The sequence below is a fragment of the Aspergillus homomorphus genome (assembly GCF_003184865.1).
Source record: "Aspergillus homomorphus CBS 101889 unplaced genomic scaffold BO97scaffold_57, whole genome shotgun sequence".
NCBI lineage: Eukaryota > Fungi > Ascomycota > Eurotiomycetes > Eurotiales > Aspergillaceae > Aspergillus > Aspergillus homomorphus.
In genome coordinates, this window is record NW_020291943.1 from 110,936 (window position 1) to 136,931 (window position 25,996).

General features: G+C 52.9%; 11 protein-coding genes across 11 annotated transcripts; 5 read left to right on the forward strand and 6 right to left on the reverse strand.

Annotated features, from left to right (window-relative positions):
* Window positions 1-630: 630 nt before the first annotated feature.
* Window positions 631-2,488, forward strand: BO97DRAFT_399205 (N amino acid transport system protein). Its single transcript, XM_025694228.1, has 2 exons — window positions 631-2,104; window positions 2,167-2,488. The coding sequence occupies exons 1-2, from the start codon at window positions 740-742 to the stop codon at window positions 2,224-2,226; spliced, it is 1,425 nt and encodes a 474-aa protein (XP_025547017.1). The 5' UTR covers window positions 631-739; the 3' UTR covers window positions 2,227-2,488.
* A 292-nt stretch (window positions 2,489-2,780) lies between these two features.
* Window positions 2,781-4,707, reverse strand: BO97DRAFT_438061 (MFS general substrate transporter; the record flags this gene model as incomplete). Its single annotated transcript, XM_025697892.1, has 5 exons — window positions 2,781-3,071; window positions 3,170-3,493; window positions 3,549-4,295; window positions 4,345-4,437; window positions 4,648-4,707. 5 exons carry the CDS (start codon window positions 4,705-4,707, stop codon window positions 2,781-2,783), a joined length of 1,515 nt encoding a protein of 504 aa, XP_025547018.1.
* A 933-nt stretch (window positions 4,708-5,640) lies between these two features.
* BO97DRAFT_399209 (putative FAD-dependent oxygenase) lies at window positions 5,641-7,575 on the reverse strand. The gene is made up of 3 exons (XM_025694229.1): window positions 7,085-7,575; window positions 6,401-7,012; window positions 5,641-6,349 (listed from the first exon to the last, which is right to left on the reverse strand). Exons 1-3 carry the CDS (start codon window positions 7,361-7,363, stop codon window positions 5,714-5,716), a joined length of 1,527 nt encoding a protein of 508 aa, XP_025547019.1. The 5' UTR covers window positions 7,364-7,575; the 3' UTR covers window positions 5,641-5,713.
* Window positions 7,576-8,339: 764 nt separating this feature from the next.
* Window positions 8,340-9,865, forward strand: BO97DRAFT_428907 (uncharacterized protein; the record flags this gene model as incomplete). Its single annotated transcript, XM_025697331.1, has 6 exons — window positions 8,340-8,519; window positions 8,582-8,709; window positions 8,765-8,864; window positions 8,926-9,067; window positions 9,124-9,332; window positions 9,404-9,865. The coding sequence occupies 6 exons, from the start codon at window positions 8,340-8,342 to the stop codon at window positions 9,863-9,865; spliced, it is 1,221 nt and encodes a 406-aa protein (XP_025547020.1).
* A 1,534-nt stretch (window positions 9,866-11,399) lies between these two features.
* BO97DRAFT_462444 (uncharacterized protein) lies at window positions 11,400-12,113 on the reverse strand (the record flags this gene model as incomplete). The annotated part of the gene is made up of 1 exon (XM_025699419.1): window positions 11,400-12,113. A coding segment is annotated over one exon (714 nt), but the record flags the coding sequence as incomplete, so codon positions are not given.
* Window positions 12,114-13,082: 969 nt separating this feature from the next.
* Window positions 13,083-13,587, reverse strand: BO97DRAFT_428909 (uncharacterized protein; the record flags this gene model as incomplete). The annotated part of the gene is made up of 2 exons (XM_025697332.1): window positions 13,083-13,241; window positions 13,291-13,587. The coding sequence occupies 2 exons, from the start codon at window positions 13,585-13,587 to the stop codon at window positions 13,083-13,085; spliced, it is 456 nt and encodes a 151-aa protein (XP_025547022.1).
* A 141-nt stretch (window positions 13,588-13,728) lies between these two features.
* BO97DRAFT_438064 (uncharacterized protein) lies at window positions 13,729-14,774 on the reverse strand (the record flags this gene model as incomplete). Its single annotated transcript, XM_025697893.1, has 4 exons — window positions 13,729-13,821; window positions 13,854-13,884; window positions 14,024-14,382; window positions 14,760-14,774. 4 exons carry the CDS (start codon window positions 14,772-14,774, stop codon window positions 13,729-13,731), a joined length of 498 nt encoding a protein of 165 aa, XP_025547023.1.
* Window positions 14,775-15,783: 1,009 nt separating this feature from the next.
* BO97DRAFT_408683 (uncharacterized protein) lies at window positions 15,784-17,887 on the reverse strand. The gene is made up of 4 exons (XM_025695920.1): window positions 17,705-17,887; window positions 16,897-17,657; window positions 16,758-16,845; window positions 15,784-16,693 (listed from the first exon to the last, which is right to left on the reverse strand). The coding sequence occupies exons 2-4, from the start codon at window positions 17,559-17,561 to the stop codon at window positions 15,887-15,889; spliced, it is 1,560 nt and encodes a 519-aa protein (XP_025547024.1). The 5' UTR covers window positions 17,562-17,657; window positions 17,705-17,887; the 3' UTR covers window positions 15,784-15,886.
* A 1,829-nt stretch (window positions 17,888-19,716) lies between these two features.
* Window positions 19,717-20,257, forward strand: BO97DRAFT_232045 (uncharacterized protein). Its single transcript, XM_025690731.1, has one exon. It carries the CDS (start codon window positions 19,809-19,811, stop codon window positions 20,181-20,183), a length of 375 nt encoding a protein of 124 aa, XP_025547025.1. The 5' UTR covers window positions 19,717-19,808; the 3' UTR covers window positions 20,184-20,257.
* Window positions 20,258-22,117: 1,860 nt separating this feature from the next.
* BO97DRAFT_438066 (uncharacterized protein) lies at window positions 22,118-23,641 on the forward strand (the record flags this gene model as incomplete). Its single annotated transcript, XM_025697894.1, has 1 exon — window positions 22,118-23,641. The coding sequence occupies one exon, from the start codon at window positions 22,118-22,120 to the stop codon at window positions 23,639-23,641; it is 1,524 nt and encodes a 507-aa protein (XP_025547026.1).
* A 1,058-nt stretch (window positions 23,642-24,699) lies between these two features.
* BO97DRAFT_480986 (SDR family NAD(P)-dependent oxidoreductase) lies at window positions 24,700-25,994 on the forward strand (the record flags this gene model as incomplete). The annotated part of the gene is made up of 3 exons (XM_025700791.1): window positions 24,700-24,750; window positions 24,883-25,540; window positions 25,600-25,994. 3 exons carry the CDS (start codon window positions 24,700-24,702, stop codon window positions 25,827-25,829), a joined length of 939 nt encoding a protein of 312 aa, XP_025547027.1. The 3' UTR covers window positions 25,830-25,994.
* Window positions 25,995-25,996: the final 2 nt, after the last annotated feature.

Sequence of the window (25,996 nt, forward strand, 5' to 3'; positions counted from 1 at the left end):
GGCTAAACCGGATTCGACAGATTCGATCAGATTATTGACTTTTCTGCTGCTATATTGGTCAGTCTTGTGATATTAAACTTGCCAAGCCATCTAGAAGCCCGTCGACTGCGATGTGTCATGGGATTAGGCGATGGGAATTGACAGCGGGATTGGCTCCCCCTTGCATTGGGGACAAAGCCATTGATTAGAGCTGCCCTTGCAGAATCTCGACAATCGACAGGGCCAGCATGATGTCAACTGCTGGTCAACCGCTGGCCACCTGCTTGGTGGAGGTGGCATCAAGGCACGAGTTGACTTGATTCGAAGAAGAATCAGCCCATGGGCAAGGGCGAATCCACCCGCCGGCGAAAATTTTGCGGCATTTCCCGCATTTCCCGAAAGAAACGACTAACAGAGGGGTCGAAATCGGGAAACGAAGCAGTTTTCCGCCACGCAGTAATTGGCCCTGATACCGACCCAGTCACTCATTCGGGGCAAAGTGCGCTGGCTCTGCCAATGACCAGCTCGGCAGCCTGTAGATCGACCCGCGCGGGGGTATTGGCCTTTCCGGCGGTATTTTCGCATCTGCACATCCCGCGGGTAATCTAATCAGAAATCTTTTGTGTCATCTCCAGACTGCGAATCATGCTCACCACTGCTGTCCTGGTGCTCTTGCTTGCTACCTGTCATTCCTGCGCTTGTCGTTCCCTGTGCTTGCCCGGAAGTCTATCGCCTGAAACGGCCTCCCACCCAGCTCACCATGAGCCCGTCAAATGGAGGAGGGCTCTTAGATGCCAATCGGCCCGGCAAGGACTGCGAGAGCAACAAGCCGCTGTCCGGCAAGAACGCTTGGCTCGCTGATGGCAAGCTGCCTGAGGCCGTGGAGGATGGGGACCAGCAGATCATCGAGGCTGGGGAAGCCAAGTACCATCGTCTGGGGTGGAAGGGTCTCACTATCATGCTGATTGTGGAGGCGATCGGATTAGGCTCGCTGTCGATTCCCTCCGCCTTCGCGACGCTCGGCATGGTGGCCGGAGTCATCTGCTGCGTCGGCATCGGCTTGATAGCCATCTACACCTCCTACGTGATTGGACAGGTCAAGCTGGCCTTCCCGGCGATCCGGCACTACGGCGATGCGGGTGCCTTGCTGATGGGCCGCCTGGGGTACGAACTGTTCACCTTCATGCTGATCCTGCAGCTGATCTTCCTGACGGGGTCCAACTGCCTGACGGGCACCATCGCGCTGCAGCATATCACCGACAGCGGCATCTGCTCGGTGATCTTCAGCGTAGTCTCGGCCATCATCCTGCTGCTGTTGTCGATCCCGTCGTCGTTTGCCGACATGGCATGGCTCGGCTACCTGGACTTCGTCTCCATCGTGGCGGCCATCGGCATCACGATCATCGCGACGGGCATCAAGGGCACGAACTCGACGGGCGGGCTGGGGGCTGTGACGTGGTCGGCGTGGCCGCAGGGCGACCCCAGCTTCTCGGACGGGTTCATCGCGATCAGCAACATCGTGTTCGCGTACACGTTCGCCAGCTGCCTGTTCTCGTTCATGGATGAGATGCACACGCCGCGCGATTTCACCAAGTCGATCTGGTCGCTGGGCATCCTGCAGATCGTCATCTACACGGTCACGGGTGCGACCATCTACGCGTTCACCGGCCTGGACGTGCAGTCGCCGGCGCTGCTGTCGGCCGGCGCCCTGGTCAGCAAGGTGGCCTTCGGCATCGCGCTGCCGGTGATCTTCATCTCCGGCGCCATCTGCACTATCGTCGCCGGCCGCCTGATCCACGGCCGCATCTACGCCAACAGCGTGACCAAGTACATCAACACCACCAAGGGCTGGGTGACCTGGTTGATCCTGATCACCGTGTTGACCATCCTGGCGTGGGTCATCGCCGAGGCCATCCCATTCTTCGACGACCTGCTCTCCATCGCCTCCGCGCTGTTCACCTCGGGCTTCTCCTTCTACCTGCCGCCGATCTTGTGGTACGTGCTCATCCGCAAAGGGCCGTGGTACTCGCGCGAGAACCTGATGACCAGCATCGTGAACTTCCTGGTCTTCATCTTCGGTTTGGTCGTGCTGGTCGGCGGCATGTACTCCAGTGTACAGGATATTGTAAGTCCTCCTTTCCCCCCTTTCGTACGGTTTCAAACCCCCACTAACCAGGAACCAATCAGATCAACAACTACCACACAGGTAACGTCCGCTCGCCGTTCACCTGCGGCAGCGTGAGCTAAATGGGATTTTTGTTTTTGTTTGCGTTCGCATACACAGCTTAATGGTTTTGACTTTGCATGATGGAATGATTTCTCCCGTGAGCAGAGGCTGCGGCAGTGGGCATGAACTGACGGTTGTTGGACTTTCTTGCGTTGTATATCATGAAGACATATGGTGATACGTGTTGCATGCATTGCGTACAGCGGCGAATCGGAGTTGTACATAGCCTGCCGTCGACGGTGGATGTATATATTGCGCTTGATGTTAATGGATCGATGATTCGCTTGTCGGGTCGTGACAGGAGTGTCGATCACGTGACTGATGTAGACGTCGGCTAGCCGAGGCATCAACTTGGCTTCCTTATTGATGAGCTCGGTTTGGGATTCACTCCAGCACTGCTCGCATGTGCTACGCTGTTCCTCTAGCGTAGTGAGGAAAAATAGAATTATGGACCGTAAGCCGTCCCTAAGATGCTGCACCGGATTATTATTACACAATATCAGCCTCGATGAAAACACTCCATCAGGACATGAAGGTTGACCAACATTTACAACAGCATCACGCCAGCCCGCCCTCAACCTTCTCTTCCTCCTGCACACTTCTTCCGTTCAAGAAGAGTATGCTCCGACTGCAATGTCCGATCCAGCGTCGCATGCCGAATGACGAGCGACAGCACGAATGCGAAGGCAGAGACAGCGCCAAAGAAGATCCAGAGATCGCGGAAGGCGACGCGGAAAGCGTGGACATAGGCCGATTTCTCGGCGGGCGAGAGAGCAGAGGACCGCAACTCGAGAGCGAACTCGGCGGCGGCGGAGGCGACGCGGGCCGGCAGCCGGGCTTCAACGAGGTGGTGCGCGAGGCGGTTCTGGAAGAAGGTGCCGGCGACGGCGACGCCGATGCACATGCCCAGCGAGCGCATGAAGGTGTACAGTACAGCCCCGCGGCCGAGGCGTCGCGGTTGACCTGCGCCAATGCCTGCACGGCGAAGTCCTGCGCCGTCAGCACAAGTCCCTGGCCTACCCCCAGCGTCAGGAAGATGAACACCCAGCGCGCCGCTGAGATGTGCGCGTCCACTAGCGTCAGCAGCCCGATCGCCACCGTCGGCAGCACCCATCCGCTCCAGATCGCCCACCGGTACGCCCCCAGTCGCGTCAGCGGCATTCCTGCCACCACGCTCGCCGGCAACATCACCCCCAGGATCATCATGAGCGCCAGTCCACTGCTGATCGCGTCGAAGCCCTTGACAATCTGCAGGCTCAGCGGGATGAAGTACAGGAGTCCGAGCATCTGAGTTGGGATGGTTAGTAGTTGGGTGCAAGGATTGGGGAGGGAGTGTGCGCACCAGTGTGCCCTGCAGACATGCGCAGATGTATGCGACGACAGCGGAGTAGCTGGCGAACAGGCGGCCGTGAATGAACGGGGAATGGGCCATGAACGCCTCCCAAAAGAGCGCGGCAACGCACCCGACGGTGCCAACGACGATCGGCACGATGATCTGCCAGCTGGCCCAGGCGAACTGGTTCCCGCCCCAGGTGATGCCGATGAGGAAGCTGCACAGGCTGCCGATGAACAAGACGCCGCCAATCCAGTCGATGGACGTCAGGCGCTGCATGATGCTGGGTCGGTCGGCCTTCAGGCGCACCGTCAGCGGTACCATCGCCAGCCCGATGCCGCGGAAGGGCAGATTGATGTAGAAGATCCAGCGCCAGATGATGTTCTGCGCGATGGCGCAGCCGATGACGGGCACGGCCAGCATGCCGATCGCCCAGGCCATCTGCACGATCGCGTAGTAGGTCGGGCGCTGGCGCAGCGGCACAATGTCGGTCGTGATGACGATGCAACTGGCCATGATTCCGCCGCTGCCGACGCCCTCCAGCGACCGACCGGTTAGGAGGTTGAAGCCATGGGCCACGGCCGACAGGATGGTCACGAGCGTGAACAGGCAAACGACGACGAACAAGACTTCCCGGCGACCGAACACGTCGGACAAATCAACGATGAACGGCTGGCACACGGCGCTGGCGAGGAGGTAGGAGGTGCCGGCCCAGAAGGCCTTGACGGTGTCGCCATTCAGGGACAGCTCGAGGACCTGTGGCTATGAGGTTAGACGCTTCCGTGGGTTTTTGGGTGGCACTCACCGGGATGGCAGGCGTGATGATCGTGGTGTCCAGCGAAATGATGAACGAGAGCAAGGCCAGAAACCCGAAAATCAACCACTGGCCCTTCTTCGGCTTCCATGCGTCAGCAAGATCTGGCTCAGTTGTATGGCTAGAGGAGACTTCTCGCACCGGTACCGTATCCAGCTTTTGGTTTTTGACAGGTCCAGTGTTCGTCCGATGGCAACAACAATTCGCCGATCGCTGCCAGACTTGGAGATGAAGAATGCGTCTTCATGCATCTCAATCCTCGAGATTGGGTAATGATCGAGGGTCTTCGGACACCTGCAGGAGTCGATACGAGGCATCCTTGGCGAGGGATGGCCGGGCCGCCACAGCAATCATTTTAATAGCCTTTCGGATGATCCTAATCTCATGTCACGAGGCAAAAACCCGTTGCTGAGTGCCGACTATGCGGCGTAGTAGCCTTGACTCGGCTGCAGGCTGCGATGCCGAAATGGACTGCGTTCATCTGAGCCGGATAGACCGCTCGGGAGAGTGACAATCATCTGGCTTAGGCTCCTTCTTTCCAATCCCCAATGACTTACTGTCAGCGGAACATACGAACCTCCGGGCATGCACGCATCGTACAATGTCACCAATTATTGGGCTGGGTTCGTAGAGGTGTCCAATCGGGTTTGTCGTACTTGATATCTCAGATGTCACGGTAGAACACTGGCTGTAAAGCCCAAGCGTAGTCTCGAGGATATGACCATAAGAACGACTTACGGCCGTCGCCAAGGAGGTATAAAGATCGACTCAACTTCGATCTGCAGAAGCATCCTCAACTCAGGGCAGACAGACAGTGTCCAAAGCAAGAGTCACAGCCAGCAATAAGTGCCTCCGGGTCTAAAATGTAGGGCTCTGAAATCTGCTCGGAGCTTTGCAGTCGAGATTCACCATTTCTAGCTCATGCGACAATATGTGGGCGGTGTTGTCGGTAAGTGCAGTGAAGCCATCTGCGACACATTCCAGGATACGTTGCTCAGGTGTGGAGGCGAACCAGGGACAAGTGCGCCACAACCTAATCACCACCGCAAGGTCGAATGCTTGTTCTCAAGCGCGCCACGCAGGTCCTGAGACCACCTGCCAACCCGACTGCACTCTTTCTGCACAGTCCATCGACGGGTGACGTCTTGTCCTGGCGCAATGGCACCTGCGGGATCCGACTACGGTCGCATCTGCAAATTCGATGCACAGCAACTACACGCCTGCACACATCTTGAAATTACGACGGAAGCTTTCCTTCTATTAACGATTCAATTAACATAAGAACTCGTGGTATAGACAATGAATTACGGCGCGTATATCGTGCCAACCCTGTACATCCGAACAACCCCTCTGCAACCCCCTAGGCCACGGGCGCATAGAAGCTGAACTTGCCGGAGGGATCATACGTCTTCTTCAGCTCCTGCAGGCGCTGCTGGCGCCAGTCCTCGCTACCGTACAGCTGCTGGGGCGTCTCGTCGCCGTAGGCGTAGTTGACGTAGGCGCGGATGTGGTCACGGCCGCTGGCCTTGAAGAGGATGTTGCGGAGCTCCTGGCCCAGGCTGGCGGCCTTCTGGTCGAGCTCGGCACCGTCGGGGAAGTAGTTGATGAGCGGAGCGGCGAGCAGGTTCTCGGAGCGGAAGGCGAAGGCGCTGGTGCTGGCGTCGATTGAGTGGACGCCCCCGACGGAGTAGCCCTCGAACATGAAGATGGAGTTGTTGAAGGCAGACGAGCCGCGGATCGCGTTCGCGTAGACGTCCCATGCCTGCTTCTGCGCCGCCACGTCGTACGTCTCTAGGTAGATGGGGAAGCGCGGGTTGGCCATCCCCATCTTCTGGCATGGTGGCGAGCTGGTGGCAATGCTGGTCCACGCCGCCAGGTCCTTGTAGGTTCCGCTCTCGGCCGTCACGGAGATCGGGCCGATGTTGTGGAAGGGCGCCGTGTACGCGGTGTCGACGGCTGTCACGCCTTCTTGGATGATATAGAAGACGATCACGGGCTGTGGGGTGTTAGTGCTGGGTTTTTGAAAGTGTTTGGGGTTGGTACTCACGTTGCTGGGGTCAGCCTCGGCGTTGTTCATCCAGTACGACCAATTGATCACGCCGGCGGGCTGAGTGCCGTTCTTCAGGAGGTAGTCATTCGTAGCCTGGTAAACCTCCTCGACCTTGTCGCCGCTGAAGATGATGGTCTCGATGGCCCAGTCACTGTGTTCGATGTCGTAGATCTTCGAGGTCAGGGAAGTGACAATGCCAAAGTTGTGGCCAGCACCCTTGACGGCCCACCAGAGATCGGAGGTCTCGTCAATGGTGGTCAGAGTGCCGTCGGCAAGCACGATGTTCATGGACACAAACTGGTCCGAGACGAGGCCGTGGTGGCCCTGGAGCCAGCCATGGCCGCCACCCAGGGCGGGTCCGAGGAGACTGACACACTCGCAGGTGCCCGTCACCGTCTGCTTACCGGCCGCCCAGAGCTCGTCCGTGACAAGCTTGGACATGGTGCCGCCACCAAATGTCGCGGTCTGGCCATCGGCCGCGACCTGGACGCTGCTCAACTGTCCCATGTAGATGGCAATGCCGTGGTCCATCTTGCCGAGAGAGGTGAGGGCGCCGTGGACACCGTTGTACGTCAGGAACGGCAGGTCCTTCTTGTTGGCATATTGCACCTATTCGCAGAATCGGTCAGTCACAATATAGTTTATAAAGATTGAGAATGATGAATGGTAAGGAAGCTGTACAATTTCGGCAACGTCATTCTCCGTGCCAGGAACAAAGACGATGTTGACCTGAGGCTCCTCCAGAACGGACCACCGTGTGGTCGCATCCTTGAACCCACTTGAGCCCGGGCAGTACACCTGGGCATTGCTAGAAAGTTTGGCTCCGAGAGCCTTGAAGTCGGCATCGCCTTGGTGGCAAGAGCCCTCCGACCCGTCAGAGGCACGAGGCAGTTGGTGACAGGCGGCGGCCAGCGCCCACGTGGCGATAGCCGTGACTAGTTCCAGCTTAAACCGATACATTGTGCAAGGAACCGGGCAGAAAGTGAAAGGTGAACAAGCAAGGATGCCAAGGGTCGACAGAGTTGTGATCGTCAGGACAGAAGATCCTCCCCGAGGAGGGGGTGGGCAAGGGAGTTTATTTCTAAGATTTCGTGCCTGGATGCTCCACTCGACCAAAATTGGGGTTGCTTGCCTCCTCGTCCGAATAGAGTCATATGATCCGGTTCCTAGCAGTAGTATCGGAGGAGTAGGCTGGAGAGAGCACTAGAGTGGTTGACTGCAGGGACTGGGATGGAGGCGCCCTGATGGTGAATGGCTGCGGACTCCCCCCCTCGGGGCTGGCGGTAAGGACTGGAGATCGACAATCTTTTGCCTCATTTGAACAAACAGAGTGGGAACCTTATCTAATTCTGGTGGGGCTGGGGATTTGTCCGCGATTTAACCTTCGAGCGTGCCTCCAACCGAGGTATTAATTATACCTTGTCCTGGAGTACGAGACTTCACTAAACTTGCTCGTGCAAACCTTGATACCCTGCACTGGAACACTGCCAATCAGTCCGCCGTAAATACTTTTTTGAATTCATCAGGCAGAGAGAGTAGAGCAGCGTAGATAACATCAATCCGCTCCACCCTATTGTATCGGCCTAGAATGATTTTTTGGCAGTGAGTGCAGTGGCCGGGTGCTCAAAAAATAGGCAAGCCTGGTGGTCGTGGACTCGTGGCAGCTTCTCAAAAATAGGAAGTCCTCCCCACGTTGCATTCGCCACCATCTTGCCCTGAATCGCATAAGCCAATAGCCGAAACCAGACAATCAACCTGATTGTGCAATAACACCTGATTGTGTAATGCTTGCATTCTTTTTATACTAGACAGATCTCGCACATCCCTGATCCTGCCCGTAAGGCACTGCAGGTGGACACGTTCTCCCCTTTCAAAACCCCCCTGCGCAATTCCACGACTTAGTCTGCATTGTAGATCAGAGTCCGCGCACAGAACCATGTGGACAGTGCTTGAGGCGCGGGACGCCGCTTCAAAGGCGGCGTACAATACCAACGTCCAACTATGGACCATGTACGCAGTTGGTGTTGCGGTGACGATGTTGCGGACGTGGTCGCAGAGCAGAGTCGTGGGCTGGAGAAACTTGCGCCTGGACGACTACCTGGTCTGGGTGGGAATTGTGGGTGCCTTCTTACCCTGAGCGCTCTACACGTTCTGACGGGCTGACTTGGAATGCTGCAGTTATTCTACACCGCGCAGGTCTCGCTGGCCTACAATGTGGGCGCAGTGGCCCACGGACTGGCAAACAACAGCATGACCGACGCTCAACGGGCCGCATTGGCCCCAGATAGTGCAGAATATCATGCCCGGTAAGTTGGCGGATCCGCTCGTCATGCATGCACGGTCACTGATCTGTCTCTTCAGGGTGATCGGCTCGAAGATCCAAGTTGCGGGCTGGGCCACCTATACAGCATTGATCAGCTTTCTCAAATTGTCGATGTTAGCATTCTACGCTCGATTGATGGTACGACTGTCGCCAACCATCTATGCTCTTTACAATGTACTGATCCATGGTTTTACCATAGGATGGCCTCGGTCGACGGTATCGCGTGCCAATCTATATTGGATTCATCTTGGTCATTGGGGCCTTCATCGCCAGCACGGTCACCATTCTGGCGTCTTGTCGCCCGTTCCACAAGAATTGGCAGATCTACCCCGACCCCGGCAGTGAGTTTGCTTCTAGCCTCGATGTCATGATTCCCGCTCACAGTGTTATCCGCCAGACGTTTGCCAGCCTGCCATCTCGATGCCGGTGGTCGCCATCACCTTTGCATCCAACCTCCTCACAGACCCATATTTGATTCTGTTACCGATTCCTATGCTCTGGGGATCGAGCCTGAAGGTCATCAAGAAAATCGCGGCGACCATCATCCTCAGTGCAGGTATCTTCATTCTCGTCTGTGCGACCCTGAAGGCCGTGTTTCTCATTGTGGTGAGTTCTCGCTCCATCTTTAAGTTGCACAAAAAATAACAGCACCTAACCACCTCGCTCACATCGCACAGGAACAAAACAACGGAGCCTCCATTGCCGAGGAATGGGGTACACGGGAGACCTTCGCCGCAGTCATCACGACCAACCTGCCGATGGTCTTCCACCTATTCCGCACCTGGCTCGCACGCGCCTTCGGCAGCGCCTTCCAGTCCTCGCAAAAGAGCCACAAGAACCCCTCGGGATTCCAGACGATCGGAGGCGGCGGCGGCGCCTCTGCCAGCCGGAACCGCAACAGAAGCACCGACCCGATTACGATCGGGCTGACCTTCACCGAGAGTGAGGAACGCATGATGGGCGACATGAAGATGCAGACCCTGAAAGCATACCCGGCGCCTGCGGACGTGACGGACACCCCCAATAGTGCGATTGTGGTCTCCAACCAGATCGAGATCACGCACGAGACGCGACGAAGCAGCCGTATTGAATCCGAGCCCTCGTCGACGCACGCCGCCGACGAGGGCTGGCTCCGGTAGGCTTCCCACTGCGGTGCCCACATTGACTACATATCAGTAGCATGATTTTCTTTTGTCTTCCATGTATATAATTCAACCTAACTTCTTTTTTCCTTTTTTTTTTTTTTTTTTTTTTTTTTTTTCTTGACAATGGGTTTACGCCATGTTGCGTGCATAATGCAGCACGAGCGGAGATGCAAACAAATTGCGCTGTAAGTCTGTGCAGTCGGTCCGCGCCGTCAGCACTAGTTTAATCTAAGTAGCGGGGCGCCCAGTGAACTTTGTCCACAAACTAGTCGCTGTACTTCGCTCGCTGGCCTTAACAGGTTTTATTGATAGGCTGGAGTCTTGGACTGGAGACGGTGGACTCGCTCTCGGCTGCAACAGACCACCTTCCCTCCGCCAAATCCAATTGCTGGCTCCACAAGCCTGAAATCCTCTCATGCCACGGTTCCGCAGGGTTCCGGGAGAGTCGTTGACGAATATTCGATAATGGAGTTAATTGCAAGTGATCCCGTTATAGGTCGGGAGTGGCTTTCAGCCGGGTCCAAGAGAGACACTTTATTTCGGTCGCAAATTGTCTGATTTTCTCTTTGGAGAAGGAAGGTGTAGAGAATGCATACCCCTGGCTCTACGGAACAATTCACAAGCATGACAACAGCGTCCAAGACTTAGTCCGCAAAGCATGAATCATGAAGACTACGCCACGTCGGCGAACTAGCAGGGATGCCCCGATCTAATAATTCTGCAGAGTTTATCCAATCCTAGCGCGAAGTATCGACGTCCCATCGCGCACTTTTGCGTTTCTGGATGTAACCTTCCACGGCCACCAAGTATAAATTCTGCTAAGGCTGTGGGTAGCCTCAACGCTGGCCCATGTGGCAAGTTTCAAGGATAAGGTCCAGGTACCCAGCAGGCATTGATCGGGGATGATTTTTTTTTTTTGCGCAAATACGAGTATAAGTGCGTCGGACATTACCTAGGGATGCAGGGGGTGGGGCGCAACGATCGATTCTCATATTGATTGAGTTTCATTAGCACGCAACGCACTAGGCGGCCACGTTTTGCGCGGTGCAATCTGTCGGGCCAAGCATACGCTATGCGGCCGTAGATGTGCACTTGCATTAGTATGGAGGCTTATGTCCGACAAATTGCTTGGTTAAGGTAGCAAGGATCAGGGGCCTGCTTATGTTGTAGTAACCTCTCCGTGTTTGAGTTCGTGCTTGGCTACGCTATTGAATCAGTTTACGAGTGGTAAAGTGAAGTATCCAAGAACCCGCATGGGCTTGACCAAGAGAATACTTAGTCTAGATAGTAGAAGTTGTGCTCGTCTAGGACACTTTATTTATGGATTGGGTGCAACTAAATATCTCATATAGGAACGCACAGAGCATTTCGTGGGATGTGCTTAAGAGAAGTTTTCTAACAACAACTCATCATGGTGAATAGGTTCTAGTCCAGGTTTTCAACTTTTTTGTTGTATTATTAAGTTATTTCATACAAGATAGCAAGAGCCGTTACAAACCCACAGATTAACGACCCACAGCGACCACACCTAGGCAGCAATCTCGAGTGTCCTCGGGCCAGTCACGCTTGAGTCCCCTTCCTCCTCGACATCAGCACAACGAGTGTCGAGTCCAAGGACTTTGTTCTGTGTCCAATTGACCAGGAAATGTCGATCATCTTTTTCATGGAAGGTCTCTTTCCCGGAGTACTTAAACCCTTTCGGCCCTTCACAATACAGCCGGACTTCCTCATCGTACTGGATATACCCGTGAAACCTTGCCGCGTCCGGGTGCGCTTCCCGCAGGCTTTCGGACTCAGCATGTAGCACGCGGAGGGGCTCGTCGTTCCAGACAATAGGCTCCTCGCCATACCAGATCACCGCCGTCAGGACGGTGGATCCAATGTGTATACGACTCACAGAGTACCGGTCTGTGTGGGAAACGAGCTTCGACTTTCCGTCGGCCACGTAGTCTTCCGCAGGGTCGGGAGCGTCGTGTGAGGTACAAATGCTAGGGTCAACGTCACTGGCGGTGTAGTCGCCTCGCTCACCCATGGCTACAATATTCTCGACCTTGACATCCATTTTGAAATGAGTCGACGCAGATACAATGTCGTTGAACGGTGAATTCTGGAGGTCAGAGATTTGATGATCTGTGGCGGCTGAGGTTGTTCTTCCAGGCAGTGGGAATTGTGTGTGATTTATAGATTCGGTCGACAACGTAATGCTGGCTTGACCGACAACATTAGGTGTTTTGTTTCTGGTGTACATTTTAAGATGCTGTTCTTTGAAGAAATAAGCCTTTTTTTGAGATCTCTTATCTCCGTTCAAACTTTCTTAGTAGGATATATCATCCTAGACAAAGACTTTGTGGTCATAAAGGGCGTCTAAGTCAGGAATGCAGAGCTACGCCAATGAAACAAAGGCATTCTTTGTATCTCATTCTCCAGACTCTCTACATATTCTTACCGTCGTTGAGTGGACAAAGGATATATAACAAGTCAAACCACAAACTGATAATCATGCTCTGCTAAAACTTCAGTGACAATATGATTCGTTGTTTGGGAGTATACTAAATCGAGGTATGACGTATGCTTAATTCACCACACATTAAAGTGCCCTGCTCGACGGCAGATTGCATACTGAAATCCTTGGTGCTTGAGTTGATTGATGGCTTTCATTGGCCGGGTAATACAAATGAGGAGCTCTCAGTGTATGAAGCACCCAAAAGTTGTTGAAAGGTAGGTTACTGAGAATTCACTCAGAGCAACCCAGCGTATAATGAGGAGGAAGTTAGACAACCTCTTCTGTCTAGAAGCATAGTGGTGCACTCCTCTCCCGCAATAGCGATCAGGTCCCCGATGTGCTTCTTGCTCTTGGAACCGATGAAAGAGCCAGTTCAGCGCCCTTTTCGAAGCCTCTGTTGACGTCTTGGGCCTTGGCTCGTTCTGCCATCTAAGGCAGCCACTCCTCGCTCACCCCAATCATGACCACTGTACCGATAGCCATGTAAAGCTAGCGTGCAGCGCTGAAAGCAGCTCCAACTATGGCATTGATAGCTTGTTTACGCTGAGAAGCACGGCAGCGTGGTTCATGACACCAAGGTTGGCCTGTACATGCTTTCCAGTGGCGCACCCACGGGTGTAGACGTACTCTCCAGCACAACAACCGCCAATAAAGCTGGTGTCGTTGACCTCGGCGAGGGCCATCCAGGATGAGGTTGACGGCCTTGTATTATCCGTGGATGTTATTAATAACACTGGGAGGGACGCCGGCTTCCTTGGCCAACTGGATGAGTATCGTGGTTGCTTCTGGGTCACGCTCGAGGTTACCATCAGTGTTGTCGGTGATGATAGCAATGGTAGTACACCGGGGAGGAATCATGGCGGGGATCTACACTCATTAGTGCCTACCATAGAAGAATGCATATTGGGAAACACACCGACAGGGAAGATGGCAGCGACAACTCCCCAGGGGTTCCTTGTAGCTCCTGGTCTCCATGTCCTTGGAATCTTCCAGGCCTCACCGGTGATCTGAGAGTGGTAATACCACAGGCAGTCTCGGCGACCTGCAGACCAGAGAGAACATCACCCTTGGCGTTAGCAGGAACATAAATCTCCCGTCTTTTATCAAGTGCAAACTGTATAAGGTCACGAACGTCTTCGACTCCAAACGCAACCTGCAAATGCACCAATAATATTACCAGGGTAGTTGCAAGGCGAGAGAGAACTCCAGCCATTGGAACGAATTAATAGGATGCAAAACTGATATCAAGTTTCTGGATAGCCAACGTTGCTTGACTCGGTCGTTCTCCACCTCGACGGACTCCAGTTCTTTCCATTAAGGCGCGCGCACTGTCAAATATACAATTCGTCCATCATCATTCAATAACTGGAGCAAGCCATAGACCCTCATTGCTGGGAAGATCCTCCCTCCGTGGCCATGTACCGTTGCTAAGCTCCAACGGTAGACTCTCAAATATATCAAATTCACATTACTCCCAACCAGCACCTCATACATCACAACTTCCAACTGCCTAATGTCTGTATGGAATACTCTGCCCAGTCAGCCGTCTGCATACAGGTGTCAAGAGACATTTTCACGGAGTCCGTAAAATCACATATCTTGACTTTGAATCCGGCGTCGAGAAGAAAGTTGTGGGTGGCAATGTCTACCATAATAATTGCCGGTCGTCAATTCTCGAAAGGAGGTGAGCCATCAAACGAAACCAAGCCAGCTGAAAAGACTTAGATGGCTTATTTTGACTCAAGTAGGAACGTGGATCACCATTTTCTATTAGGCGGAGTTTAGTGACCGTCTCTGAGTAAACAAGGAAAGGAACAACGCCCCCACAGCTTCTTAAGCGTCGATAGATAGCTTGCTCATGCTGGAGTGATTTGATATTTGCTTCCACCTCTTCGTCGCTACTTGTGCTCGACTTGAGAGGTAACTTGACGGCGAACTGTCCTTGACGGACTACCAATCCAGTTCTTCCAATTCCAAGCATTTGTTCCTGAGAAAAAGAACCAATAAGCTTCACATGATAGGATTGTTGTCATTTGGTGCAGATAATTATACCAAAACTGAAGAGTGCGTTGAGGTAGAAATGTAGTTGAGCACTTAGTCTGAACGAGGGTACGAGTACTTTACATTCACAAACATGCGGACTGGCTTAGATAGAGGGGTAACCCAAAGTATTACGTGATCATCTTTGGCACAGATCCTCACGCACGCTGGGTCTGCGCAACCCGCTGCTTCCCGTAGGTTCGTCGCCATCCTTCTTCGGAGGCGGACTTATTTTGCGCAGATTGGTTTTGGGCAGTCTCTACGTTTGGTGGAACTTCCTTGGGAGGTTGGAGTTGTGTTTGGACAGTTTCAACCTCTCAATGTATTTTGCAGAGCCTGGTTCACAACTGGAAAGGACATTTCGCGTTCATGTCTGATATCAAACTTGCTCAGGCAGCAAAACGCCTTAATTTGAGTGCCCCGGCTGGTATGACCCCGCATTCATACTCCTTTGGGACAGTCCCAGGGTTTTGTTGAGAGAACTGCCTGTCAACTACAAATAGCAGACTTTGCGATTACTGGTAGTCTTTCCCAGCTGCTTATCATATCCTAGACGACTTGTATTTAGAAATGCGCGAGTTTTCGCACCCATACTATTTGTGGTCTTGTGGAACGCTGTGGGTGGCGTAAGTGCTATGGAGGGATTAGGGCGCAGCTAAAAGGCGGTGCAGCACCTCACAGGTCCATACTATTCCAGATTAATCCAGCCGCTCACTGTTCCTACCCCTATTTCAGTGAGCATACGACGGCCCTGACATTGTCGCTGATATGACTTCAATTTCCCGCTAAAATATGCCGGGATATCAAGTGAAGAGCCCGTTGGCAATTTTCCTGATATGCCATCTGAAGAATTTGCCAAGATGTACGCGAACATCTATCATTCTAAGCTCAGTCTGATGTCTCCGATTTGGTTTCCTGGGCTGGAGGAAGAGTGTGTCGAGACTTTGACGCAATTTACGGACTCAACAAACATAAGAGGTTCTTTTCGTGCCGTAATGAGTACGCAACGGCTGTGACCTTGCTTCAGGGGACTAACCCGATTATCTTCTTTGAAAAGATGAATGTTGAGATGTGCAGAGCAGCTCAGTCGTAAACAAACCATGGAGGCGTACTCTCATGTGTACATCTCAGTGATAAGGTACTCTGTGTATCTACGACAGCAGCTTTGAGTTACATAAAGCGCCTGCCAACCTCGCAGCCTGGAGCTGTTCATACATGCATTAGTGCGAATATTTGAACTAATCGCACCTCGAAATATGCGAAGCCACGATAGGAGCCCACAGCCTCAAGACTTTCTATACCGATGCTTGTTCAGTCTCTCACGTGCTACTGAAAATAAAGGTCTCATACAATATCTAGAACAGCTATCAACCGGTGTCAATTTATCCCAGGAAACCTCAAATATAAGCATATGTGGCTGGACTATTACAGAAGCGCAGTTACAATCCTAGCAAAATCCTTTACCCGCCTAATCAAGGAGCTTGGAGCCTTGTCTTCATTGGCAGGGTGCCATTTGCATGGCCAGCATCGCTGGGAGCATTTGACCTCCTCCGAGATCGATTTGATGCAACCCGACCAAGAATGGGGCTGGTGGGTACATTGGCCAGCTCTCTTCCTGCTGCCAAACACTGCGGGTGCGATTTTCTCAATTGCACAACGTAAGTGAGCGGGAAACGATTAGCTCTCTCCACCACTGTAATGCGCGGGAACACAGTAATGAGACAGTCATCCAACGGGTTCGGGCTGGTTTCACTTTCTGCGGAGCTTCCCTCTGGAAGATGTAGTGGACTCCATTTGTCGTCTCCCCACTTGAGAGGCTCAAAGTCCGGTTCATATCTTTCCAGGGACCGCTGGAAGGGATGCCAGACATCAGCAGCCCTTTCGGCTATTTTCCCGATACTTGCGCGGAGTTTGGGAAACTGGTCTTCAGGGAGCATATCATATAGATACGAAGAAACATGCCTAACGACCGCTTGGATCCTTGACTGAAGTATGGTTTTCTCTCTGTCTGGGTCAATTGAAAGAAGAATAGACCGGCAGAATGATTCTTTCTCGTTGTCGCAAGCTGCGAGTCTGGCGAGAGTGTCTCGAACTCCCGCGTCTTCGGGAACGATGTAGGTGGGCTGGAAAATTTGTCTATCGACCTCCCTTGCCAGAATAGCTAGGAATACAGCCAGCCGCATTTGCTTCGCTGCCGGCGAGTTGGATTGGGGAAGTGGGACATGGTGCTCAGCAGCAAGGTTGCTCTTCCGTTTGAATCCGTCCCAGATTGAATGATTCTAGTGACGACGGGGAGTGTGAGCATGGGGAAAGAAAACAGCCTTCTGTATTGGGAGTACGTACCTGCAAAACCGCCTCAGAGAGGTCTTTATTCAAGTGCAGATTGATCTCGGTGGTGGCGTATTGCCACAATTCAATAAAGGCATCTACCCTATGCAAGATTAGTACATAGAGCGCTCTTGTTTGACGAGATTTAACTCACATGGAATCTTCATCACAGCCGGAATGTGGAGCTGCATATCCCTTGATCTTGTCTAGCGAGGCATTTGTTGTTTGCAATGACTCAGTCAAAACAGACTTCTCCTTTCTTATCTCTTTAGCCTCTCCCTCTGCCGCCTTCAAGCGTTGCAGGTTATCAGAGTGGGAGCTCTTTATTTTGTCAATAAGGACATCTTTTTCTTTCAACTTGTGTTGTAGGCTGTCAATATCGCGTTGGGCTGTGTTCAAGGTTGACTGCGCTTTGGTGTAGTCTACCTGAACCTTTTTGTATCGATCCTCAGAGTCGCGGATTTCTCGTTCCTTCTGAGAAATAGTGTCCTTTCCCTCCTGAACTGATCTGCTGAGAGACTCTATCTCTGATGCAGTCTCCTTTTGCTTTGAACTCTGTTCCTCATTCACCTGGAACATCTCTTTTACAGCAATAGTCTTTTCTATTCTGACTTGTTCCAGTTCCTTCTCCTTGGTTTGTAGTCGCACTCGAAGACCAGCCATCTCGTTGAAGATTTCTTCTGCAACCTGATAATCGGAACTGGATGGGATCGAGCTCAGTAGCTTTAGGAGATCTGCCAATGCTTGGCTACCGGATGGCTGCTGGGACGCTGGTCTCTGGCTTTGGGGCGAAGGGGGAGGCTTGTCCCCATTGGGCATGACTGATATGGCTGGCATGACGGGCGGGCGAGGTGAGCGAGGACACTAGAAGGCTATTCAGACAATTGATCGATGGTGAAGAAAACTAGAGAGTATGAGCGGTGGTTCTCAAAACACTTCGAGCGGAAACAAACCCTCAAATTTATCTAGTTATCCACTAGGAATCTCATTATGAGGCTCCATGATGTCACAATTGCCCGTCTTTCACCTCATCCAATCAAGGCTACAAGCCTTTTCAATGCTGCATACTGCACCACGGCGCTCATCTCCTCTGCGGCACAGCACTTATGCATATGCATGAATGCAAGTGACCGCTCTTGGCCGCCTCCTCACGACGTGTCGTACGTGGAGAGGGGTATGCTATGAGCTACGAACAGTGTCGGCTGTAAACGTGAACCAAATGACTCGCGGTGGAGGTCCAATCATATTGGCCTCTGGCATATGTCCTTTTATGAGTGGGCGACTCACGGGGGGATGGTGCGTAATTTTGGTCCAGGAGAGGTGCCACGTATTTATGATTAGAGACGACACTGCTCGCCTCATCAATTCGCTTATTCGATGGTCAGCAACGCTAGTTCTTCTTCCTGCATGCAATGTCATGTTACAAATAAAGCCGGGCGGGGTTGATCGAAGGACTGGCCTCCCGGAATCTAGAATTGAATTGCCGCTTGAGGCAACACAAGATCTGAGCGACCACGCCCCACTCCGCCATTGGGCCAGACAGCCAGACAGACAGTGTTGCGCTGCTGAGAATTTGGACCAACCAGAGGCCATCAAACGCAAATTCGATGTAGCTCCGGGGAAGGACTCCCCCGACCCGTCGACAAGGCTGAAGCCTCGTGTGTTACCCGATTATGGTGGAGATCTCGGGAGCCGTGAAGTTGCTTGTTGCACGATTACTTTTCGCCTCGCCCCACAGTTTATCAATGTGATTTGATTCCTGCCCCGTACAGTAACCTCTTCCTCTGACTATCTGCGCTCTGCGATTAAAGCCCTAGGCATGAGAAGAGGTTTATGTACATGGAAACATGCGCTGCTGGCCAACAGATCTAACGCAGCACAGCCGTGACACAGACAGCTAGGGAATAATGATAATCCGTACCGGTCATAGCGTCAACCGTCGCGCCGGACTGCCAGACTGAGCACGACGAGGATGATAATCCAGCCAGCCGGACATGCTTACGGGACTCTGGTGGGCATGAAGGACTGTAGTATTTGAGGACTGTCATGTGCCGCTCATTTCACGCACGGTGTCCAAGTTGAGCATCATTGTATTATCCTGTCTGCGTTCTCTTATCGGTTGTACAATTGCGGGAGCCATTGTATAATATCTCGCCAGTAGTTATCGGTGCGGAACCTCAAAGCTCCCCCGCCTACTATCAATGAGGAGATCATCTCATCCTTTCCAAGAATGTCGTTATAAGACCGTGATAATCATGATCAGGACGCTCCTCTACAATTTGACTAGTTATGTTCCTCTTCGTGTCTTATCTTGGGAGTTAGGAAGATAACCCACATTGTCGATATTACTACATTTATCCTTCTGGACCTCCTTTCATCTGATATACCGCGCGTCTCGAAATTGGTTTAGCCCTCAAACAAATCATTATTTGCTTTCGGCCCCACTGGCAATCGCTTAGCGCGAATTGACCATTGGGCTATTTTCAATACAAGCTGTACTGGACAGAAAGTGGTTGCAGTTTAGCGGTGCATAAGTTAAGCAATGCCACATGACTACTGGGTTTCCAAAATTGATCATAAAAGCCTCCAGGCATCTTTGTGCAAGCATGTGAAGTCCCGTGCTGTTGGAAGAACGAGCTGCTTTCCCTATCTGACTCAAATTGGCCATTGGCATTTGTTACTTACCACCAGCCTTAATGAAAGCCTGCAGGTCCATCAATAACCGTGTGACACAGTAGAAGCATGCAAAGCTAGTATCCGCACATAGCACCAAAACAGGCATGCTTGCGGGTGTTGTCAGGTAGAACATGATCTCCGACTAGTCAAACTTTATCTTTGCTTAGATCGTATAGGAGCTTCTCGAGCGCATACACGTGCACCCGGTCTTTGGTTGATTTCTTCTGTGGCCGCAGAATATCCTTGTAGCAGTTGAGATTCGGACTGATCATGCGCAGCTTGAGAATAATATCGTTGAGAAGGCACAGAAGCAGTCATGTTATGCTACAACTCATTATACTAAGCTAAGAGGCCCAGATTAGTCAGGAGACAGGAGGCTCAATTGTCATAATGCAAGACGCCGCCACGAAGCAAATTGACACTGATCTACTCAAAGAGATCTCAGGTTTAAGTATTCATCCAGAACATTCCTACACTTTCCCCTGCTTAAGTCAGCTCAAACAACGCGTTCCAACAACAAACCGCACAGCTACGCACTCACTAGATAACACTGCAATACCAATAACTTGCCCCGCCATGGAAGACCCGCGGCTCGCACTTGGTGTTGTGAGGACAGTTGCACAGCCAAATCGGCTGGTGGTTCTTGACCTGGTACAGGGACCCCAGGCCTCCGCATTGATGTTTCTCGTTGGTCAGGAGAGAGGGCTCGTCATCCTCGAGGATCTGGATCTGCAGGGGGTTGGCGAGGATGCAGGTGATGAGTGAGGGGAGAAGAAGGGCAGAGAGTCTCATTTTGTTTAGGTTTGGTTGGTTTTCGTTGGAAGTGACGCTTGAGATAAAAGTGATCTTTCTTGAGGCAGAGTCGAACACTGCTGGGGTATAGCTGGGGAAGGCTCTGGTTTTATGCCCTGGACTACGCTGTAAGAGATCCTTGAGCTTTCCGCATGACCGTTCTGATTTAGTCACCTTGCGTCAAGCAGTGAGGGTTGCTTCTTCTGTCATACATCGGCCTTTCGAGAACCAGAAGAGCATTATGCTAGTGATTTTGAAGCTAGGTAGAAATGCTGCTAGGAAACGAGTCCCATTGAGATCAGTTTGCATATATCCTATTGACAGTGAGATGAAACGAGCCGCAAGAATAAGATTGACGGATCTCGCTATCCTGACTCCCATCGACTCGGCAGTCTGATCTCTGAATTAAGGTATCGCAATTCATACCTGACTGTCCTACAGAATCATACGATTATGCGGCTGACTACACATACCGCTATGTATGACGAGCTAGGATATACCCAATTCGCTGATTCGATGTTGTTCATGCTTGAGATTTCCATGTGGAGAGCGATTGCCAAGGCTTCTAGAATGGCCGAATGATTAGAGTCGCGAAAGCAGCAAAAGAGTACGACGGTGATAGGCCTTCGACCCGGTTAATTAAGGATGACTACTCAGGAGTGCTCATGGAAGATGGCTATCCAAGAATGAGAACAGAGCAAAATGAGAACAACAACCACTCACTACAGAAGAGAGCACAGAAGGATATCAATCTGGATGGCAGGTAAGACAGAGATTGTCATATTGCGGGCGCAGCGATGAGTTAGTGGGGAAGACCGGGAGAGCGCCGGTCGGTCCACTATTCATGTCAAGTGCAAATGTCGATTCTCGACTCTCAGTCTCAGTCCACTGACATAAAGTCAAACACAACCTGAAGTGAGACAGTGCAAGCTTGGCTGGACGTTGTCCGCGTTTCTACTGGAAGATCCGACGGAGCGCCGTGACTGTCGCGAGACACGGCATCCGTCGGGCTCGATTCTCATATTGAATATGCAGCTCGGGCGATAAGCGATAACCGAAACTGCAAGTGGTCGGGCGACTCTCGTGTCCGAGTTTGAGCTGCAGATTATTGGCTCGGATCGATTGGCCCGATTGCTGCGGCGCCCCACGCCTCGCCATTCTGGCCTGCAATGGCAAATGGTCGAGACTGTGAGTGAGTCCAGTTTGAGTGAATCTCAACCTGCGTTTGCTGTCAATGCGTGGTCTGGCTGCGCTATTGGTCAATCTAACGATAGTTGAACGCGATTACTGTCACTGAACTTTTGTTTAAAAAGTGGTTGTACCTGAATTGACAAGCCGCAACTAAGCAACCCCTGAATTAGAGGCACGCGACCTGGAGCTTAGCCGCTCAGGAGCTAAGACAGCGAAGCCTAATGCGAATTCATGACACTTAATTTCCATTTTAAGATGCCGAGGAGGTGGAATACGAGATTTAAGACACCCAGACCTTCCGTGCGCTATCGTGTTCTAGGGCTGACCAGAGCCGGTTGCTCCTATCACCGTCAAGCAACTGAGATTTCTTCGACCCACCGCAAATCACGATCCGTTGCAAAAGCCTCAACAATCAACCCTACTTTAGTGGAAGTCGACTGCAGAGATTGAGTAGTTGCCCCTTATTGGCTTGCACGGGATTCCCTTCGAGGAATAAGTAGACCCCATGTCCCATTTTCCCCATTGACGATGCAATGGATCGACGCCAGCCCTAAAAGGCCTGAGGGGCAACGCCATCTTCCCAGGCAGAGACAATCCGGGTTGTGGGTGAGAAGAAAGAAGAGCAGTACTGCTGACACGCGCCCGCCCATGCATCACCCATCTCTATCGTCGACAACATGCTGGCTTGGGCAGAATCCAAGCTGCTGTCGCAGAAGATGAGTCTTCTGACGACTCTGTTCAATCCTCGGAACTTCCGCATTGTCATCGCCGCCATTGCAACGACATGCATCCTATCAGTCCTGCTGTTTTTCCCGCCAGGGTCCCAGACTTCCACCAGCTCGTTGGACATCGGACAATCCCAAGACCTAAAGTCAACCACAGTCCCCTCGATAGAGATCACCGCAGTCGAGCCTACCGCCGCCGAAACCGCCCTAATCACAGATCTCACGCAATACTTCACCGACCACCCCATCCAGAAACCGTTCAAGGAGAAATACGGCGAGCTGGGCCGCCGCATGCGCATCCTGAGAGACTGGCTGAGCCTGGCGCAAGCCTCGAGCAATCCCGCGACGAAAGCCCTCTACCTCGACGCCGTCGAAAAAGTAGCCCTGACGCAATTCCCCTTCCTCACGCATCCCAACCATCCATCCTCCAGCACGCACCCGATTGCTAGCCTGTGCGCGCGTTTTGAACCCAAGACAGCGGGGATCGTCATTCCCACAAGCGACAAGACGGTGCGGTACGCGGCGCACCTGATCGGGGCGCTGCGGGGCGTGCTCAACTCCACGCTCCCGATCCAGGTCGTCTACGCTGGCGACAGCGATCTGGCGCCCGCGAATCGCGACCTCCTGGCCAGCGTAGCGGGGCGGTCCGCATTGACCTCGACGCCCGCCGCCATCGACTTCCTCGACATCCTCACCGTTTTCGACGACGCGACGCTGCAACTCCGCACGGGCGGGTGGGCTATTAAGGCGTTCGCGGCGCTGGCGTCGCGGTTCGAGACGGTGATTCTGGCGGACGCGGACGCAGTATTCCTGCAGCGGCCGGAGGTGCTGCTGGAGCATGAGGCAGTCGTTCGGCACGGGGCGCTGCTGTTTCACGACCGGCTGTTGTGGCCGCATGCGTTCGAGGGCCGGCACCAGTGGTGGCACGATCAACTCCGGCGGCCGAGTGCCGCCATGGCTGACTCGCGCGTGTGGACCGAGGAGTACGCGGAGGAAGGCGACTCCGGGCTCGTCGTCCTCAATAAAGGCCGCATTGACACCCTGCTCGGCCTGCTGCATATCTGCTGGCAGAACTCGTACGAGGTGCGCGAGGAGACCACATACAAGATTACCTACGGCGACAAGGAGAGCTGGTGGTTTGGGCTGGAGTTGGCTGGCGCTGAGTATGAGTTCTCTCCGCATTATGGCGGCATTGTCGGGTGGGAGCGGGTGGATGAGCAGGGGTCCGCGGATGGGGTGTGCAGCTTTGTGATCGCCCATGTCGATGCGAAAAATCGCTTGCTGTGGTATAATGGGAGTTTGTTGAAGAATAAGGGCCAGCCCGGGATGGAGAATGAGTATCAAGTGCCTGAGAAGTGGATGATCGATGCGGACTGGATTAAGGGGGATAGGAAGCAGGATCAGAGTTGCATGGTTAACGGGGTCATTCGGGACTTGACGGCTGAGGAGAAAGGGATATTGGAGCGCTCGATCGAGTTGGCCAAGTCGCTTGACGGATTGGTGCACACGGTGTGATCGAGCCGGCGCTCGATCGGTCATACAGTATCTTCTGGAAGGGAGCTGGATCGTCCCAGCACGGCCTTTGCATTAACCCATCCGCAATTGGTGAGCAGGAGGCGATGCAGTGCTGCCATCTACACTTGCGCTTGCGCCTTCCACATTTCTGATCCTGGTCAACTGGGGTGTATGGGGCCAATATGTACTGTACCTCAGCATCTATTTGTACATATTAGATGAAATCCATTGCTGTATTGACTCACATCACACTCACACTGGACTTCGCATGACAATTAGATGATTTAGACACCAGGTACACGCGTATTCCTTACGTAGCCGCAACGCTGCTCAGAGACAACACAAGGCCATGCTATCTTGCGCGGGGTTTAAGCAACTGATGCAACAATGCTGTTTCTGGGTCCGCCACTCTCTCGCCAGAGAGGTCTACACGGTCGGAGATAGTTGATCGATGGTCCATGCACGTTTCCACAACCACCACTGGTAAGATGGTGAGGTGTCGGGGAGTATGTGTGAAAGGTGAAGGGTGCGTTTGGCGTACGCGCATGGCTGGTATTCCGACCGAGAGAAAGAAGAAAGTGGAAAAGTGGAATTAGCCTGAGCAAGATCCCGGGGCGAGGGGTGATTTATACTCCAGGCTCCGCCGCGTGACTTCCTCATTCGGTATTGCCATCTCGCTCCTGCTCAACGTGGCCATAATGGCTATGACTCGTGACGGGGAGCAACAGTACCAAGTTGGAACCATCACGCTTTGGATATGATGTCCTTTAGTGCTTATACATGGTCCGATTCTGCAGTAAAGCATTCTCCAACAGGTTGTTAATATTCTATCGTATTCAATTATCTACACCGGGACTGAGGTGGTCGGTTGATGGGCGATTCATCACTAGACGAAGATGTGGATGAAAGCCCGGTCGATGCAGCATGCATCGTTCACTGCGTACTGGTAGACATAGAGTGCGCAAAAAAGTTGATGGGGTGCGGGAGTCCGTGCACCTGAGGCAGGCATAATAGCCCAAAGGAGAAGGCGGAAGAAAGTGCAAGAATGGTCACAAGCTATGCAGCTGACGCTATGCTGTGCTGTGCTGTACTGTGCTATGCTGCACGGAGTATGCTATGCAAGCGTAATCCGGAGATAGCTCGCTTATCACCGGACAACGCCATGCCAAGCTGTCAGCGACCCCGCAACCCTACAACCCATATGAGTAGTTACTCGTAGATCGTCTAGTTGTTTACAACAGATTATAATCACCCCCTCCCTCCCTGACAGACTCTCCAAAACATCACATCACAGGCTCAATCATCATGGCCACCAATCCCTCCGGTTCCGCTCCGGAGCCACAGCGCTCATCACAGGCGCCGCCTCTGGCATCGGCTTCGCTGCCGCGCAACTATGCCACCAGCACGGCATGAACCTAATCCTCCTAGACATCGACTCAGCGCAACTCACTACTGCGGCCAAAACACTAACCGATAATGCGACAACCCCAAAAATCCATACTTTCGTCCTCGACGTCTCCAAACGCGAAGACTGGACACGACACAAGCCAGCCATCCTGACGCTATGCCCGCAGGGAATCGACCTGCTGATGCTCAACGCAGGCCGACTGGCGCGACCGACCGAAGGGAAGACACCCTGGGAGGACCCGGAGTATTTCGAGAGCACATTCGCGACCAACACGTTTGGGTACACGAACGGGCTGGCCGCGTTCCTCGAGAGCGTCACGGATTCCAGCAGGAGCGACACGCCCCGCGCCGTCGTCCTCACCGGCTCGAAACAGGGCATCACTAACCCGCCCGGCAATCCGGCCTATAATGCCTCGAAGAGCGCGGTCAAGACGATCGCCGAGCACCTGTCTTACGATCTACATGTCCATATCCGAATGTCAGTGTGCATCTGTTGGTGCCCGGCTGGGTGTACACGGGCATGATGACGAGATATTTCTCGACGAAACCAGCTGGGTGCTGGACGCCTGAGGAGACCGTCGCGTTTATGGCAAAGAAGATGGCTGCGGGCAGCTTTTATATCATTTGTCCGGATAACGAGGTCACTGAGGAGATGGATCGGAAGCGGATTGCATGGGCGAGTGGAGATGTTATTCATGATCGCCCGGCGTTGTCGCGGTGGCGGGCGGACTGGAAGGAGAAGGCGGCTAAGGGGATTGAGAAGTTGGATGTTGGGAAGTGAGGTAGTGGGGCGTTGTACCTATAGCTTTTGACTTTCTAAAAACACGGCACAAAGACGCTGAAAGCCAGCGAAGGGATGGTCCGACTTATCCGGCTGTATTTGTCAGGATAATATGGCTGTCTACATAGCCTTGAACCGTGGACAGCTAAAAGACAATCATACATGAC